Source organism: Amphiura filiformis, chromosome 13 (assembly GCF_039555335.1).
Source record: "Amphiura filiformis chromosome 13, Afil_fr2py, whole genome shotgun sequence".
NCBI lineage: Eukaryota > Metazoa > Echinodermata > Ophiuroidea > Amphilepidida > Amphiuridae > Amphiura > Amphiura filiformis.
This window is the reverse complement of record NC_092640.1, coordinates 44,178,712-44,191,598: the sequence shown is the minus strand read 5'-3', so window position 1 is coordinate 44,191,598 and position 12,887 is coordinate 44,178,712. Positions and strand designations below refer to the sequence as shown.

At 37.4% G+C, this 12,887-nt stretch overlaps 1 protein-coding gene across 1 annotated transcript; it reads right to left on the bottom strand.

Annotated features, from left to right (window-relative positions):
• Positions 1 to 4,570: 4,570 nt before the first annotated feature.
• LOC140167693 (histamine N-methyltransferase-like) lies at positions 4,571 to 12,589 on the bottom strand. Its single transcript, XM_072190991.1, has 3 exons — positions 12,356 to 12,589; positions 7,907 to 8,227; positions 4,571 to 4,980 (listed from the first exon to the last, which is right to left on the bottom strand). Exons 1-3 carry the CDS (start codon positions 12,585 to 12,587, stop codon positions 4,571 to 4,573), a joined length of 963 nt encoding a protein of 320 aa, XP_072047092.1. The 5' UTR covers positions 12,588 to 12,589.
• Positions 12,590 to 12,887: the final 298 nt, after the last annotated feature.

Below are 12,887 nucleotides of genomic sequence, written 5' to 3'. Positions count from 1 at the left end.
ACGGTATGCAGACACAATAAAGATTTTAATACTATGTCTCTATACTGTTTACTCGGCTTGCATACCGTGCATTTTTCTATTTATGTCAAGTTTTGGAATCTAATTTGTGAAGAACAGGTCTGAATACCGTGGTTCTCTATTCAATAAGCCAATTATTATTGCATAAAACAAGTGGATTAGTTTTAAACACTTTTTATTCGTTTATAATGAATCTATAGTACAAAGGTGCACGTAAAATTACAACACCTCAATAGCTCAGTGGATAAGGAGACTGACAGTTAACGGAAGGGCGTGGGTTCAATTCCCGCATTTTTTCCATTTTTCCAAGTATAACGCTAACGGTCGACACAATCAGTTTAAAAAGAAATCAATGTAATTTTCTTTCTTTAAATTTTGTCGACCGTGGGGAAGTTAATGAATCAAAATTCCAATTTTATTTTTACAACCCTAAATACATTGCCAACAAATATATTCGGAGTAAACCGATGAAATTATGTCTGTTTGATACGTTTCAGTTGAGTTTTCTATCACGCCGCCACGGACCATACGTACATTGAATAACTTAATATACATTATAAATTGATTAAATTTTCAGAGAGGTTCTCGTGTTGCAGCGGTAGAGGCTGTGACTTGTGAACTAAAGGTGATAATGATAGCCATGAGTTCGAATCTTCTGTAGCGCTATCTTTTAATAATATTACTTTTCCTATCCTCTTCTGTACGATATGTTTAAAAGCTTTTTTACCTCAACTTCTTTCTTTCTTTCTTTCTTTCATTCATTCTTTCTTTCTTTCTTTCTTTCTTTCTTTCCATCTTTCTTTCTTTCTTTCTGAGATTTAAAATACCTCAATTGGTAGAGCGCGTACCAATTAAACGGAAAAGTTAACCGAACGGGTTCGAATACTACATGCTACCTTTTTTTATTTTGATCCCGATATTTTATTTCTCCTTAGTATTTACTTCTACAGAATAAATTTCAGATTTTTGTTGATCGAAATAATATTTTACAATGTGTTTGGTCAATGATGTCTTCTGCTATAATTATGAAATACTAGGGCTTGGTGATAAGCCTTTTGATAAGTATGATAACATGCTTAATATTCAGCTAGCTTAGTATGTATTATCAGCTGACTTCAGATATGCAAACTGTAATAACAACATTTATTTTCATTTTAGACTTTTTATAGTCTATATTTTCTTCATTTCAGCTTAATTTAGCAGTTGTCATGGTTGTGTGCAAATTCCTATTACTATTAGATACGTTGTAATAAAACATGATTTTAAACATTTGTATATTACTTTTCTCTGAGGGCTTGCAGCAAAATTGATATTTTATTTTCCTTGGTATGGGTTTGTGGCTAGTAGTCAGGTAATGATGATGATATGATGATGATGACGACGACGACGACGACGACGACGACGACGACGATGATGATAATGATTACGATGACGATGATGATGATGATGATGATGATGATGATGATGATGATGATGATGGATAATACAACTGATGTCAGATGATTATTAGAGTCGTGATGGTGACGATGATGGCAGTGATGAGGGATTTAATTTTGTATGAAATTCTCACCCCCCCTCCGCACCCACCAGTCAATGTTGTTTGATACTGAGACAAGAACGGACAATTGGTCTAGTATTGGCTCCAACATTGCTTTGGGGGGGTTTGCAAGCAATATGAAACATTAATGTTTGCCACTCATGTTACTTGCAATGTTTAAACAAAGAGCACGTTTCTATGGTATCAGTCACAGTATATGTTTTTGCTTAACACGTGTGCTATGATCCAAATACACAGTTCAGTGACCTCGAGGCCTCCATTCAACAAGAAAGTTAACCTGTTGTTATAGAAGGACATGCATTTATACCCAATACACTCAGAGGTCAATTTATGAGTGCACAAACATTATAGGGTCAACAAACTGTGTCTTTATAATCCGAACAACATGTGACATATTTACAGCAAGGGCCCGTGCCAAGGCCAAATCGACTTTTACAATGTTTATTGAAGAGATAAGATATGCATAATCTCAGTTTGCGAGTAGATAAGAGGTCAAATTTTTCCATGTTAAAATAGAATTACATGCTAGGCATGTTTGTTCCTCTTTTCGTTTGTGTATTAATCATCATCATCATCATCATCATCATGATCATCATCGTCATCGTCATCATTATCATCTTTGATTTGATTTGATTTGTTCATCATCATCATCATCATCATCATCATCATCATCATCATCATCATCGTCGTCGTCATCGTCATCATTATCATAATCATCGTCGTCGTCGTCGTCGTCGTCGTCGTCGTCGTCGTCATCATCATCATATCATCATCACCTGACTACTAGCCACAAACCCATACCAAGGAAAATAAAATATCAATTATGCTGCAAGCCCTCAGAGAAAAGTAATATACAAATGTTTAAAATCATGTTTTATTACAACGTATCTAATAGTAATAGGAATTTGCACACAACCATGACAACTGCTAAATTAAGCTGAAATGAAGAAAATATAGACTATAAAAAAGTCTAAAATGAAAATAAATGTTGTTTATAAGCCTCAAGCCAGGGCCCTGACACTCAGTTCAGAAGTATGTTACTGCGTGGAAGCGGCCATTGACCCTGCAATCGCGTATCCTGGAACTACCGGCCGCGTAGGCGCACTGTATGCGCCCTATACGCGTTCATTAGCACCCAGCACCCATTAGCACCCCATGGCAGCGCCCATACGTGTGCCAATTTGTGGTTCGCGGGATATTTTCTTCAGGCTCTGTAGCGTGCAAATTTAGCTGGTGCGATTTTACAGTCTACCGTGTGCTCAAGCTGAGGCCTATTGCACGGATCCGCCACCTTGCTCCTAAATCAAGGTATTTCCTTACCTGCAAATGCAAAACATTCACTGTAATTAAGATTACTTTGCTTATAAAAGGTGTACATACACCCAACACTCCACGGTTATTTGGTACATTGGAACTTTTCATTATTAACTAAATATAAACATTGATGCCGCTACTTATCCGAACTTCGGTTTACATAGTTACAAGGGGCGTATTTACAGGGGGCGTAATGCCATTTCTGGAAATGAATGGAGTAACTCATTGTCTAAATTAAAAATATTCTACATAAATAGCGCCCTCAGTTTTGACACAAATAAACAGTTTATGGAATACAAATTACCACAAAAGATAAACAAGATTTTAGCTGTTAGTGGTTAGTCTGTACCTCTTTAGTCTGTGGCTCTGCACCTGTTACGCGTAGTACTGGATCTTTGCCTGTTAGATACTATAATGTAAGGTGTTAGCTGTAGATTTGTACACCAATATTATCTAGAATAGCCATTATTCTGAAGTTAGGGTTTAGGATATTTTAGGTTAGCACAAGGGTTAGTGTCAGGGATATGGTTAGGCTAGTGTTAGAGTCAGAATTATAATAGTGTAAGGGTTATATCAGAGAGTTGATATTCTTGAGAGGGCACTCTATTCACGTGGTTTCTTTTCCAACGCTAAAAGATCACGAATTTTGGTGGTTTGCAAATAAAAAGTGTCCGCACTATCGATTGATTACGTAACTGTTATGAATAATTTATTAGGTTTTTCAATGCAATCGCCTCGACCCATTAATACATATTATCTGTATTATCAAAGTACTTGGAATAGCAATCCGGTGAGTTCACTGAACTACGCCCTAATACTGATGGCGTTTTAATGGCGTTTAATGGCGCTAATCCTCTCCATACACAGATGAACAAATACAATAGATGAAGGTCAACACGTATGACCTCCTATGTGACATGTTATATGTGATGTACAAAAACCTGAATATCATAAAGATCAGTATTCGTTTGTGCATATGAACTGCACATTTACGTTGCTAGATATTACTCATTATATATAATGACAAATATTGGTATTATGACAATACGGTATATACATTGTATATAAAACGACTAATAGATCCTACTATCATGGCGTCAGGTCAATGTTCATCATACCCCGTATGTTTCTTAAAATTCATTCATATTTGAGACAAATTGCTGTGCCAATTTTATTGGTGCACAAGTAGATCCGTGGTTTTTTTAATTTTCATTTCCTTTTAATGAAAGAATTAAGGTTTTCCACTGCACGGTGGCCACAAGGGTGATACTAATTTTAATGCTATATTTTCAAAACGAATACGTGCTCCCGGTTGGCTCTATAGCGATTTCACAGAAAAGGTATTTCTAGTGCAATGCAGCGTCGGACTCTAGCTGAGAGCGTAGCCTAAGTCATTCCGGACTCCAACAAGGGCTCTCCATACACAAATGAACAAACACAAAGGAGGGTAGTCTCCTCCGTGACCGGCTTGATTTCGATGGAGCGGAACCAAATTGGCTGCGGAGGAGACGGGTCATTTTTCCATGCAAATTTTTCAGTGTCAGCCGCCTGGTTATATTTAGGGTTAGGATAAGGGCTTAGTTTATAGGTTAGGGTTGGAGAGAAATTTAGGATTAGGGTAAGCATTAGGGTTTTGACTGTGTTTTCAGACTGAAGACCCTTCAGACTATTGACCTGTAACTATTTTGATATTACTAGAATATCACATTCAGTATCAAAGTAATATTTGTCATCACCTTGATCACTTTTCTTGACACGTATATAACGTTTAATAAAATCCATGACTTGATTGAAGATTTCACCTGGTTCCGATTCGTGAAACTTTACGGTCATGGTGATGAAATCAAGCATTAACTTTGTTTTAGGCGTTGTTTCTTCATCGGTGAAATAGGTGGTTAGATCTACCGTTTCTATGAAAGAAGATGCATGAGTATAAGCCATCTGGTACTTCTTTAGGATAGATTGGACCACTGTGGAGTTGGTAAAGTAGTTTGTCTTTACCCTCTGTGGTTCAGTAGTAGCTGAGGGAGTCTGCTTTTCCAGAGCTAGATTTGGAAATGTCTTCATAAGGAATCCCATACCAGTGTGTCCTATGACAGAAAGAGGAAGGAAGATACTGTTTATGATTTTATTATTATGATTTTATTATTATGATTTATTTATTTATTTATTTATTTATTTATTTATTTATTTATAATAATTTCAGAGACATGAAAACAATATCGTAGAGGTTTGCTCAAAAGTGAAAATATGTACAAAAACGTGGTAGTAAGCAATTTGGGCTTCTATATTAAAGGTCCGTAACCCGATCGACAACATCATCCCCCCATTTTTTTCATTGTTGATGAGTTTTTGGTACAACACAATAGATAATATTTTTCTCATTACCATCCTGAAATTTGATGCTCCAAGTCAATGTATTTCCAGAGAAATCGTGCAAAATTAGTGGCTATGGAGGCTACCACTTCGGATTTCTGGGTAGAAATCACAATTTACTAAGTAAGTCTCCTAGTTTGGTTTCGCGTCATTCACACAAACATTGTTTGTGTGGAAAGAGCGAACCACACTAACTGCTGAAGAGACTCCGGCTCTAACATGATATTATATAGCTTCTAAATTTTCATATGTTATTACGGAAGAATCCGTGGCACAGTGGGCTAGCGCATCATATATTTTTTACGAGGTACCCGGTTCAAAATCACATTGATACAAAAGAAATTTGACCTATCCATTTTTAACCCAAACTTTTTTACTTTCATTTGAAATGTACATATTGCAAGGAGAATTGTATTTTGTTTCCTTTTTTTCTGAATCGGCACTGCATGGAGGCGAAAAAGAGCTAAAACCGCAGGTTGAAAAACAAATTTTCAGTTCAACGTAGGCCTACGTACGGACATTGCAATATGATATTGTAGTCACACTCACAGGGCATCTGTTTTGCTTTCAATATTGGCTATTGCCATAGGGCTACCGTAAACGTTCGCCTAATGGCGCACCTGGACTCCTTTACCTTGGGGTAAATTTCATGTAGAAATAGAGAGCTCCCTCCTCTTAAAATCCCAACAAAAATTAAGGGTATGTGCCCTTATTTGCTTGTGGGATTTTTATGAACCAGGGTATGAACCCGGGTATGAACATGTCAGTGCAATCACGTATGCACGAACGGGAATTTACGGCACATGTTATTGATGTTGTTGTTTGCCTGCAATTCACGCTTACCAAGGTATTGGATTGCAAATTTGGCTATTTATTCACTTTTACGCAGAATATACTCTCGTTTTTTCACAAGGCTGCATAAAGGGGACGATATTTGATATTGTATGTAAGTTTAAAGACAATCCATATCCAAAACCAATAGGGTTACCCCCCCCCCCCTTTAAGTGAAAGTGAGTTAGAAACCATCAACATGTAACTTTGGGAACAATAATATGCTATTTCAGTTGAAATCCACATCACTCCTATGGAATACATGTCCTTGAACTTCCACACAGGGAGTGCAATTTCAAATGGGGCTAGCTGAATGAGTGATTTCCATAGGCGTAGATCCCTGGGGATAACCCCCCCCAATATTTTGCCGCGCATTTAATCCACTTTTGTACCATATCTCATCAGTTTAGCTTCAAAATAGCAATATTTTTCGCGCATTTGTACCATAAACTTATTCTCTCGGCAGAAGGTGCTGGATTCACTGTACTTCAAGAAGAATTTTTTCCAACACCTTCCCCCCCACCCCACCCCCAGGACAAAAAAGAAATCTACGCCACTGGTGATTTCATTTGAAATCTTCACCCATATGTGGGAGATTAAAGCCATGTTATAACATTTGCTGAGGAGGACGCCCTCACTGAATTTTTTTAATTCATTTTTTACACGATTAAATTGTACTTTATTAAACCAATATAGCCTGCAAAAATCAAGACTCTAGGTGCTGTAGTTTTGTCACAATCCGAGATTTTGAATAAAACGCCGGAACCGGCGCTTTATTATTACGATGGAATTATTAGTCGAACGCATACACGATGTTCATAACACACAGTACGTACACGGCGTGCGGGACGGTGATATACACAACAAAAGGTCGTACTATAAAACATGACCGAAGGAGTGGTAGGCCTACGTATTGGCGACATGGGCGCTGGTAGTAAATTCCAATTTTCTTTGCTTTGCCGTATTTGTTCGGCTCAAAAATAAAAGGGGGGTATATCTGACAGTAAAAGCTAACATTTTATGGCAAAGAAATGCTAATCTATTTTGTTTGAAAATGTTATAATATGGCTTTAATGTCATGTGTTCCATAGAATGGATGGATTTTGACTTGAATAACCCAATGGTCTTTGATAGGCCTCTGTGTATTATAGAAAGCACAATGTGTTAAAATCAGACTACCCATGGATATGATTTCTACTTTCTACATAGAGTGAGACCAGATATATCTCTTAAGATAAAATAATTTGATATACATGTACCAATACCCCAAAACAAGTAACAAATTGCTTCTACTTATTCACCCATATAACTTAGCATTGCTATGGTAATGGTCCTCATACTCCAGCCCTGGAATCTAAGGTTTCTTACCTCCAGTCTCAGTACAAATGGCAATATATAGGAATATGCTGCTGAAATGTGTCTCATTTTCTGTCCCCTTTTTTGGTGAAAATTGGTATGCGTTTTATTGTTTTCAAATTTGTCACTAAATTGACCCAATTTTGTGAATCTTGAGCTAAAATTTCCCGACACATGGAACAATTTTGAAAAAATATTGTTAAATTTGGCTCCTAATTAAATCATCAAATTCTCAGAGTTGCAGAATTCGGCCCTTAAATGATCCTAATTTATCACAAATGCCAAATGTGGCACTGAAAACTCCAATTTGTCAGAATTTGCCCTAAATCTATGCCTCGGATATAGAAATGGGTCTTAATGTTGGTGATTTTTTTACAAATATGTATCCCACTTTTAGACTTTTTATTAAGCATGTTCCTACCTTAGCTAGACTTGAGTACCCCCATATCTTACCTGTTATAGCTATCAAGAATATTATCCCGCCAGGTTCTAATAACTCGTACAACTTTCTGACTGAATCTTCCACTTCACCCACAAAGTATATGGCATGGAGAATGGTGATGAAATGGTACTTTTGCCCTGCTTCCATAGATGTCACAACCTGATGAAAGGTTTGGTTGTGCCAATTGTATTCAATCCCTGTAAAGTCGCTGCTATTCTGACGTACCATGTCTTGATATTTTGAGATCCGCTCTGTGCTTGGTTCAATGACAGTTGCAGATATTTGAGAGAATTTGGTTTTCAGTTTCTTCAGTTGTAAAGTTTCTTGATTACCTATTGGAAACAAAATCATTGCATGGTGTTAGATTATTGGTATTAATGAAAACATGGATAAGGAGAATTAGAGAATAAACGATAGGAATTTTTATTTTGACTATCCTCTACCGTGTGATAGACGACAGGCAGGTCCAATATTTTAAGTAGTGGATGCCGGCGCAGCCGGTATCCACTACGAGAAACTGGCATATGTCATATTCTTAGTCAGTTAAATATTATTTAATAACTGTAAACTACTTTTTGAAGCAAAAATTAAGTTACCATCATAAAAACTTCCCTTTTTCTAAAATGAACGAAACTTGTTTACAACATCTCATCTTTTGTTGCGCGTACTGCAAGCGCGTGCGAGTATTCCGCACTGCGTCTACGCATACAACGCGATACATACTCGCACCTCTATGAGCGTGTTACGCGTTATGATGACGTGGGGTCGTCTACCGCCTGATAGACGACACCCAAAATCATGCGATTGTCCAATCAGATTATGTGTCTACGTAATAGACCACTCCCACTGACTAAGAATTGGGAATAAAAGATCCATTTACATAAGTGTAGATACACGTGGAGAAATCGGGTGTGGCATAATGGTTAGGCCGGGTCTGAAGGGGTACTCAAATTTAGTTTGGGTAGAGTGGTGCCATTGAGTAAAATTTTGGCTACATTGAAGCAAAATTAGTCGAAAACAGGTCTCAACTTTAGTAGACAGTTCCACGTCACACTATAGACTGTTGCTGGGGTGTAAAGTTAAAAGCCATATTGTACGATCTTCTAATTGAAACATTGTTAATTTTGTTCAAACCTGAATTTTTGACATATTTGTAATGTTCCAACTTATACCTAAATTTAATCAGCTAAATTTGTTGCGTTTGTCAGGTCAACAGAGCAATTTTGATTTGACATAATTATTGTCCTATTCAGACATTAATTCCTCCATAGAACTCCATGTTAAACAGCCGAAATAACCAATGGGGTGTATTTTACTTTACCTTGTTATTTCGGCTCAAAATGGACAGAAACCTATCCTGACAGTTATTAGCCTACTGATATTTTTTCAGCATTTTGAGTAAAGAACACTGAAAGCCAAACTGGAGTCTAGGTGACTCTAAAAGCAGAGTCCAGCCACTCTGCGACTCTATGTCTAAAATGACTCCATATTGGGAGTCATTTGACTCCCTTGAAGAGTCATAAATTTCTTGACTCCGCTGAAGAGTCACTGTTGATGACTCTACACAAGAGTCATTTGACTCCCAATATAGAGTCATTTTAGGCATGTATACCAATTTCCTTAAGGTGGTACTACACCCCCTGATAAATTGTGTGACTAATTTTGCATTTTTCTCAAAAAATAACTACACACTGGTAACAAAAGTCATGTATATTATAGGGGCAAGGATTCCAATTACTTCACTGACATTTCAGTGATTCAAGACAAGTGGTTCCTTGCCCCTATAATACAGGTAACACAACTTCTAAGTTCCCCCTAATACTTTTTAAAATAAGTCGGAAAATATATTACAAAATGTAAAAGTATAAAAGATATGTATAGCCATGTTTGTTTTACCCCTGTGGACCAATTTCTAGCGTCACACATCATTGCGTTCAGTCACAATGGTTAATTATGTAAGAAAAGAGGCCGTTTTAAAAGTTGCACCTGAGCCCATGGCAGTCAGGTGTTCTGTAATTAGGGATTCAATCATGTGTCACCGTTGTTCATCACTGATTAACAACGATGGGTCTGCGTCGTCTGCGTGGTTTACTTCGCGAGGGCAGCTTTAGCTTTAGCGTTAGCTGCCCTCGAGAAGTAAATCACGCAACGACGCAGACGCATCGTTGTTAATCGATGATGGACAACGGCGAAACATGATCGAATCCCTTTCAACAACGAAAACAAGCTAAATATCGTCTAATTCACACGATTATTTCATGAGGAATGACCAGTTTAGTTATTGCCACTAAACACAAGAAGGTCGATGCTTTCCAGTTGATAGCAGCAAAAGAACTACAGATTAAAAGAGCAGTATTTAGCCGCTTCCCCAAAAATAATGAAAACAACATGTTGCGCACACAAGTTGCAGGTATGGCAAATTTCTGACGCGGTTCGCGTACACGCGCTTCCATTAACTTGCGTTCACGTATACGCTACTGGCAAATTGTAGATTCATCACGGATTAACAACGATTGGCGCCTGTACAAAGGTACGGGAAAAGTTGTTGAGCAAACACATGAATAGGCCTTGCCTGCTGAATTGTTTGAGAGTTGACTCCTATGGACTTAGATGCAACTTTTTACACAGTTTAAAACGGTCTTTTTACATAATGAACCATTGTGATTGACCGCAATGACGTGTGACGCTATAATTTGTTCCATAGGTGTCAAACAAATAAGGCTACACATGGTTTTTTTTTCAAGTTTGCATTTCGTCAAATATTTTTCGATTTATTTGAAAAAGTATTTAGGGGGAACTTAGAACTTGTGCTATGGGCTCAGGTGCAACTTTTAAAACGGTCTCTTTTCTTACATAATTAGCCATTGTGACTGAACGCAATGATGTGTGACGATATTAATTGGCCAACAGGGGTAAAGCAAACAGGGCTATATATATCTTTTTACATTTTTACATTTCTTAAAATATTTTTCGACTTATTTAAAAAAGTATTAGGGGGGAACTTAGAAGTTGTGTTACCTGTATACATAACTTTTGTTACCAGTGTGTTATTATTTTTTAAGAAAAATGCAAAAATAATCACAAATTTATCAAGGGGTGTAGTACCACCTTAAGAGACATGTATGTCGGTTTCATGGAAATTAGCAAACTTATGTCGATTACAAGTTCCGCAGTTGGATGGAATTAAATATATGTTAATTTTGGTGTGTGTAAGAAATTGACACTCGTCAATTTCTTCATGGCAGCGATCGCACATTATATACATAATGTACCTATAAATGGGATTTCCTGCCCAAATTATTATAACATAATACTACAGTCACATACTTGGTTGGTTATCCTACAAAATGCTCGAGTATGGCTGATATCAAAACAGATGTTGCTCTATTTTGCTAAGAAGGCCTACGCGTTAATACTGATTAACCAAAAGCCTATGAATTAACCTGTCTGCTATCTTGCCTCATTTTAATTCAAAGTTCAAAAACTACTTGTGAGTGAAGGGATCGGATAGCAACATTTGCACAGTATTATTTTGGAACCTGAGAGTACATCATACACACCAAATTGCATTCTGAATACGCAAAAGTCAACTAAAGGGTTCTCTCTCTCTCTCTCTCTCTCTCTCTCGACCATACTTCCATTTGCGCCATCAATGTACTGTGTTATTGTATAGTGTTTTGTATTCTCATTCGGTTCTCACATGCGGATGTATCTGTACTTTTGTATTGTTTATTTAATATTAAACAATAATACATTCATTATCTTTTGCTGACACTGAACCGGAAGAAAAGAACCGCGATCCGTTTCAACTCGGTGAGAATTCGCACCGATCCGGCATAACCCGTTGATATATTCCCCGATTCGTCCCGACCCCTAAATTTTGAATTTGTTAAATCCAATTTGGTTTCGGTCCGAATCGAGCCGGGCCGGGCCGGGGTACTTCAGATTTTCGGGTTTCATACTCAAATGACTTGCTACTGTATTATGTGTAACTTAAATTACTCTGTGTAACCTTTACCCTTGACCAGGGACTACGCAACATTTCAGGGTCTCAAAATAATCTCTCTCAAACAATTATTCTAACCTTAACAAAAAGGAACTAAACATGTTGAAGAAAAAACAAAAACAGGTGCGAGTGGGACCAAGCCAGCGAGGAGTGGAGGACATGATTTTAAGCCCTTTGATTTTAAGCATTTTAACAGCGTATACAGCCCTTTTTAAACAGAGAAAAAGAGAATACTCCTATGTGCGTGTAATTTTGACGAAATTAATCGAATTTGTTCCAATTTGAACCATATTTGACCATTGAGTCTTCAATAGCTACCCCCCCCCGGCCCGGTTGCTGAAGTTATGTATACGCGCCTGAATTTTTTGCAATTTATGTTACCTATTTAATTGTATAGACCATTCTCAAAAATGAATACATAAAAGAAGATCATAATATTTCCATTTGGCCTTACCTTCACCACTGCCCACACCAAGCACACGTAATGGCTGATCATCAAGTTTATCACCAAACTTTTCAGATAAAACCTTCACTACATATGAGTCAAATTCTTCCTCTGTCCATTTTGCTTGAATTTCCTGACGTCGTGTTTGTTGATAATATTCTTTGATAGCTACCCAGTAGCAGTCATGGTTACAGTATAATGGTTGCAATGGGGTTTTCTGTTGGAAGATTGGTGCAGCCATGTTGAAGTGTAGTACATGTAAGGTATTACAACCAGGATTTATGTACAAATTTCACCCAGTCCACACTCCAGGATCGCAAACATCATCATCAATCAGGACACAATTCTTTGAGGGGCTGTGCAATAATTCAGATAACAGTATAAAACCGATTACATATGCACATTTTCCTGCTCAATGCCCTCGCAATAAATCTAGACCATTTAACCCGAACCCGATACACGCATAATGTACACATAACACATTGCGTGTGCATTACAAATACTTCCGAGGACTCCGACATAACAACACACCGACACACCG

Coding starts and splice junctions, on each gene's coding strand:
- LOC140167693 (XM_072190991.1), bottom strand. CDS start 12,587: ATGGCTGCACCAATCTTCCAACAGAAAACCCCATTGCAACCATTATAC. Junction 8,228..12,355: donor TGGTGTGGGCAGTGGTGAAG/GTAAGGCCAAAT, acceptor TGTTTCCAATAG/GTAATCAAGAAACTTTACAA. Junction 4,981..7,906: donor ATTCTTGATAGCTATAACAG/GTAAGATATGGG, acceptor TTTCTGTCATAG/GACACACTGGTATGGGATTC.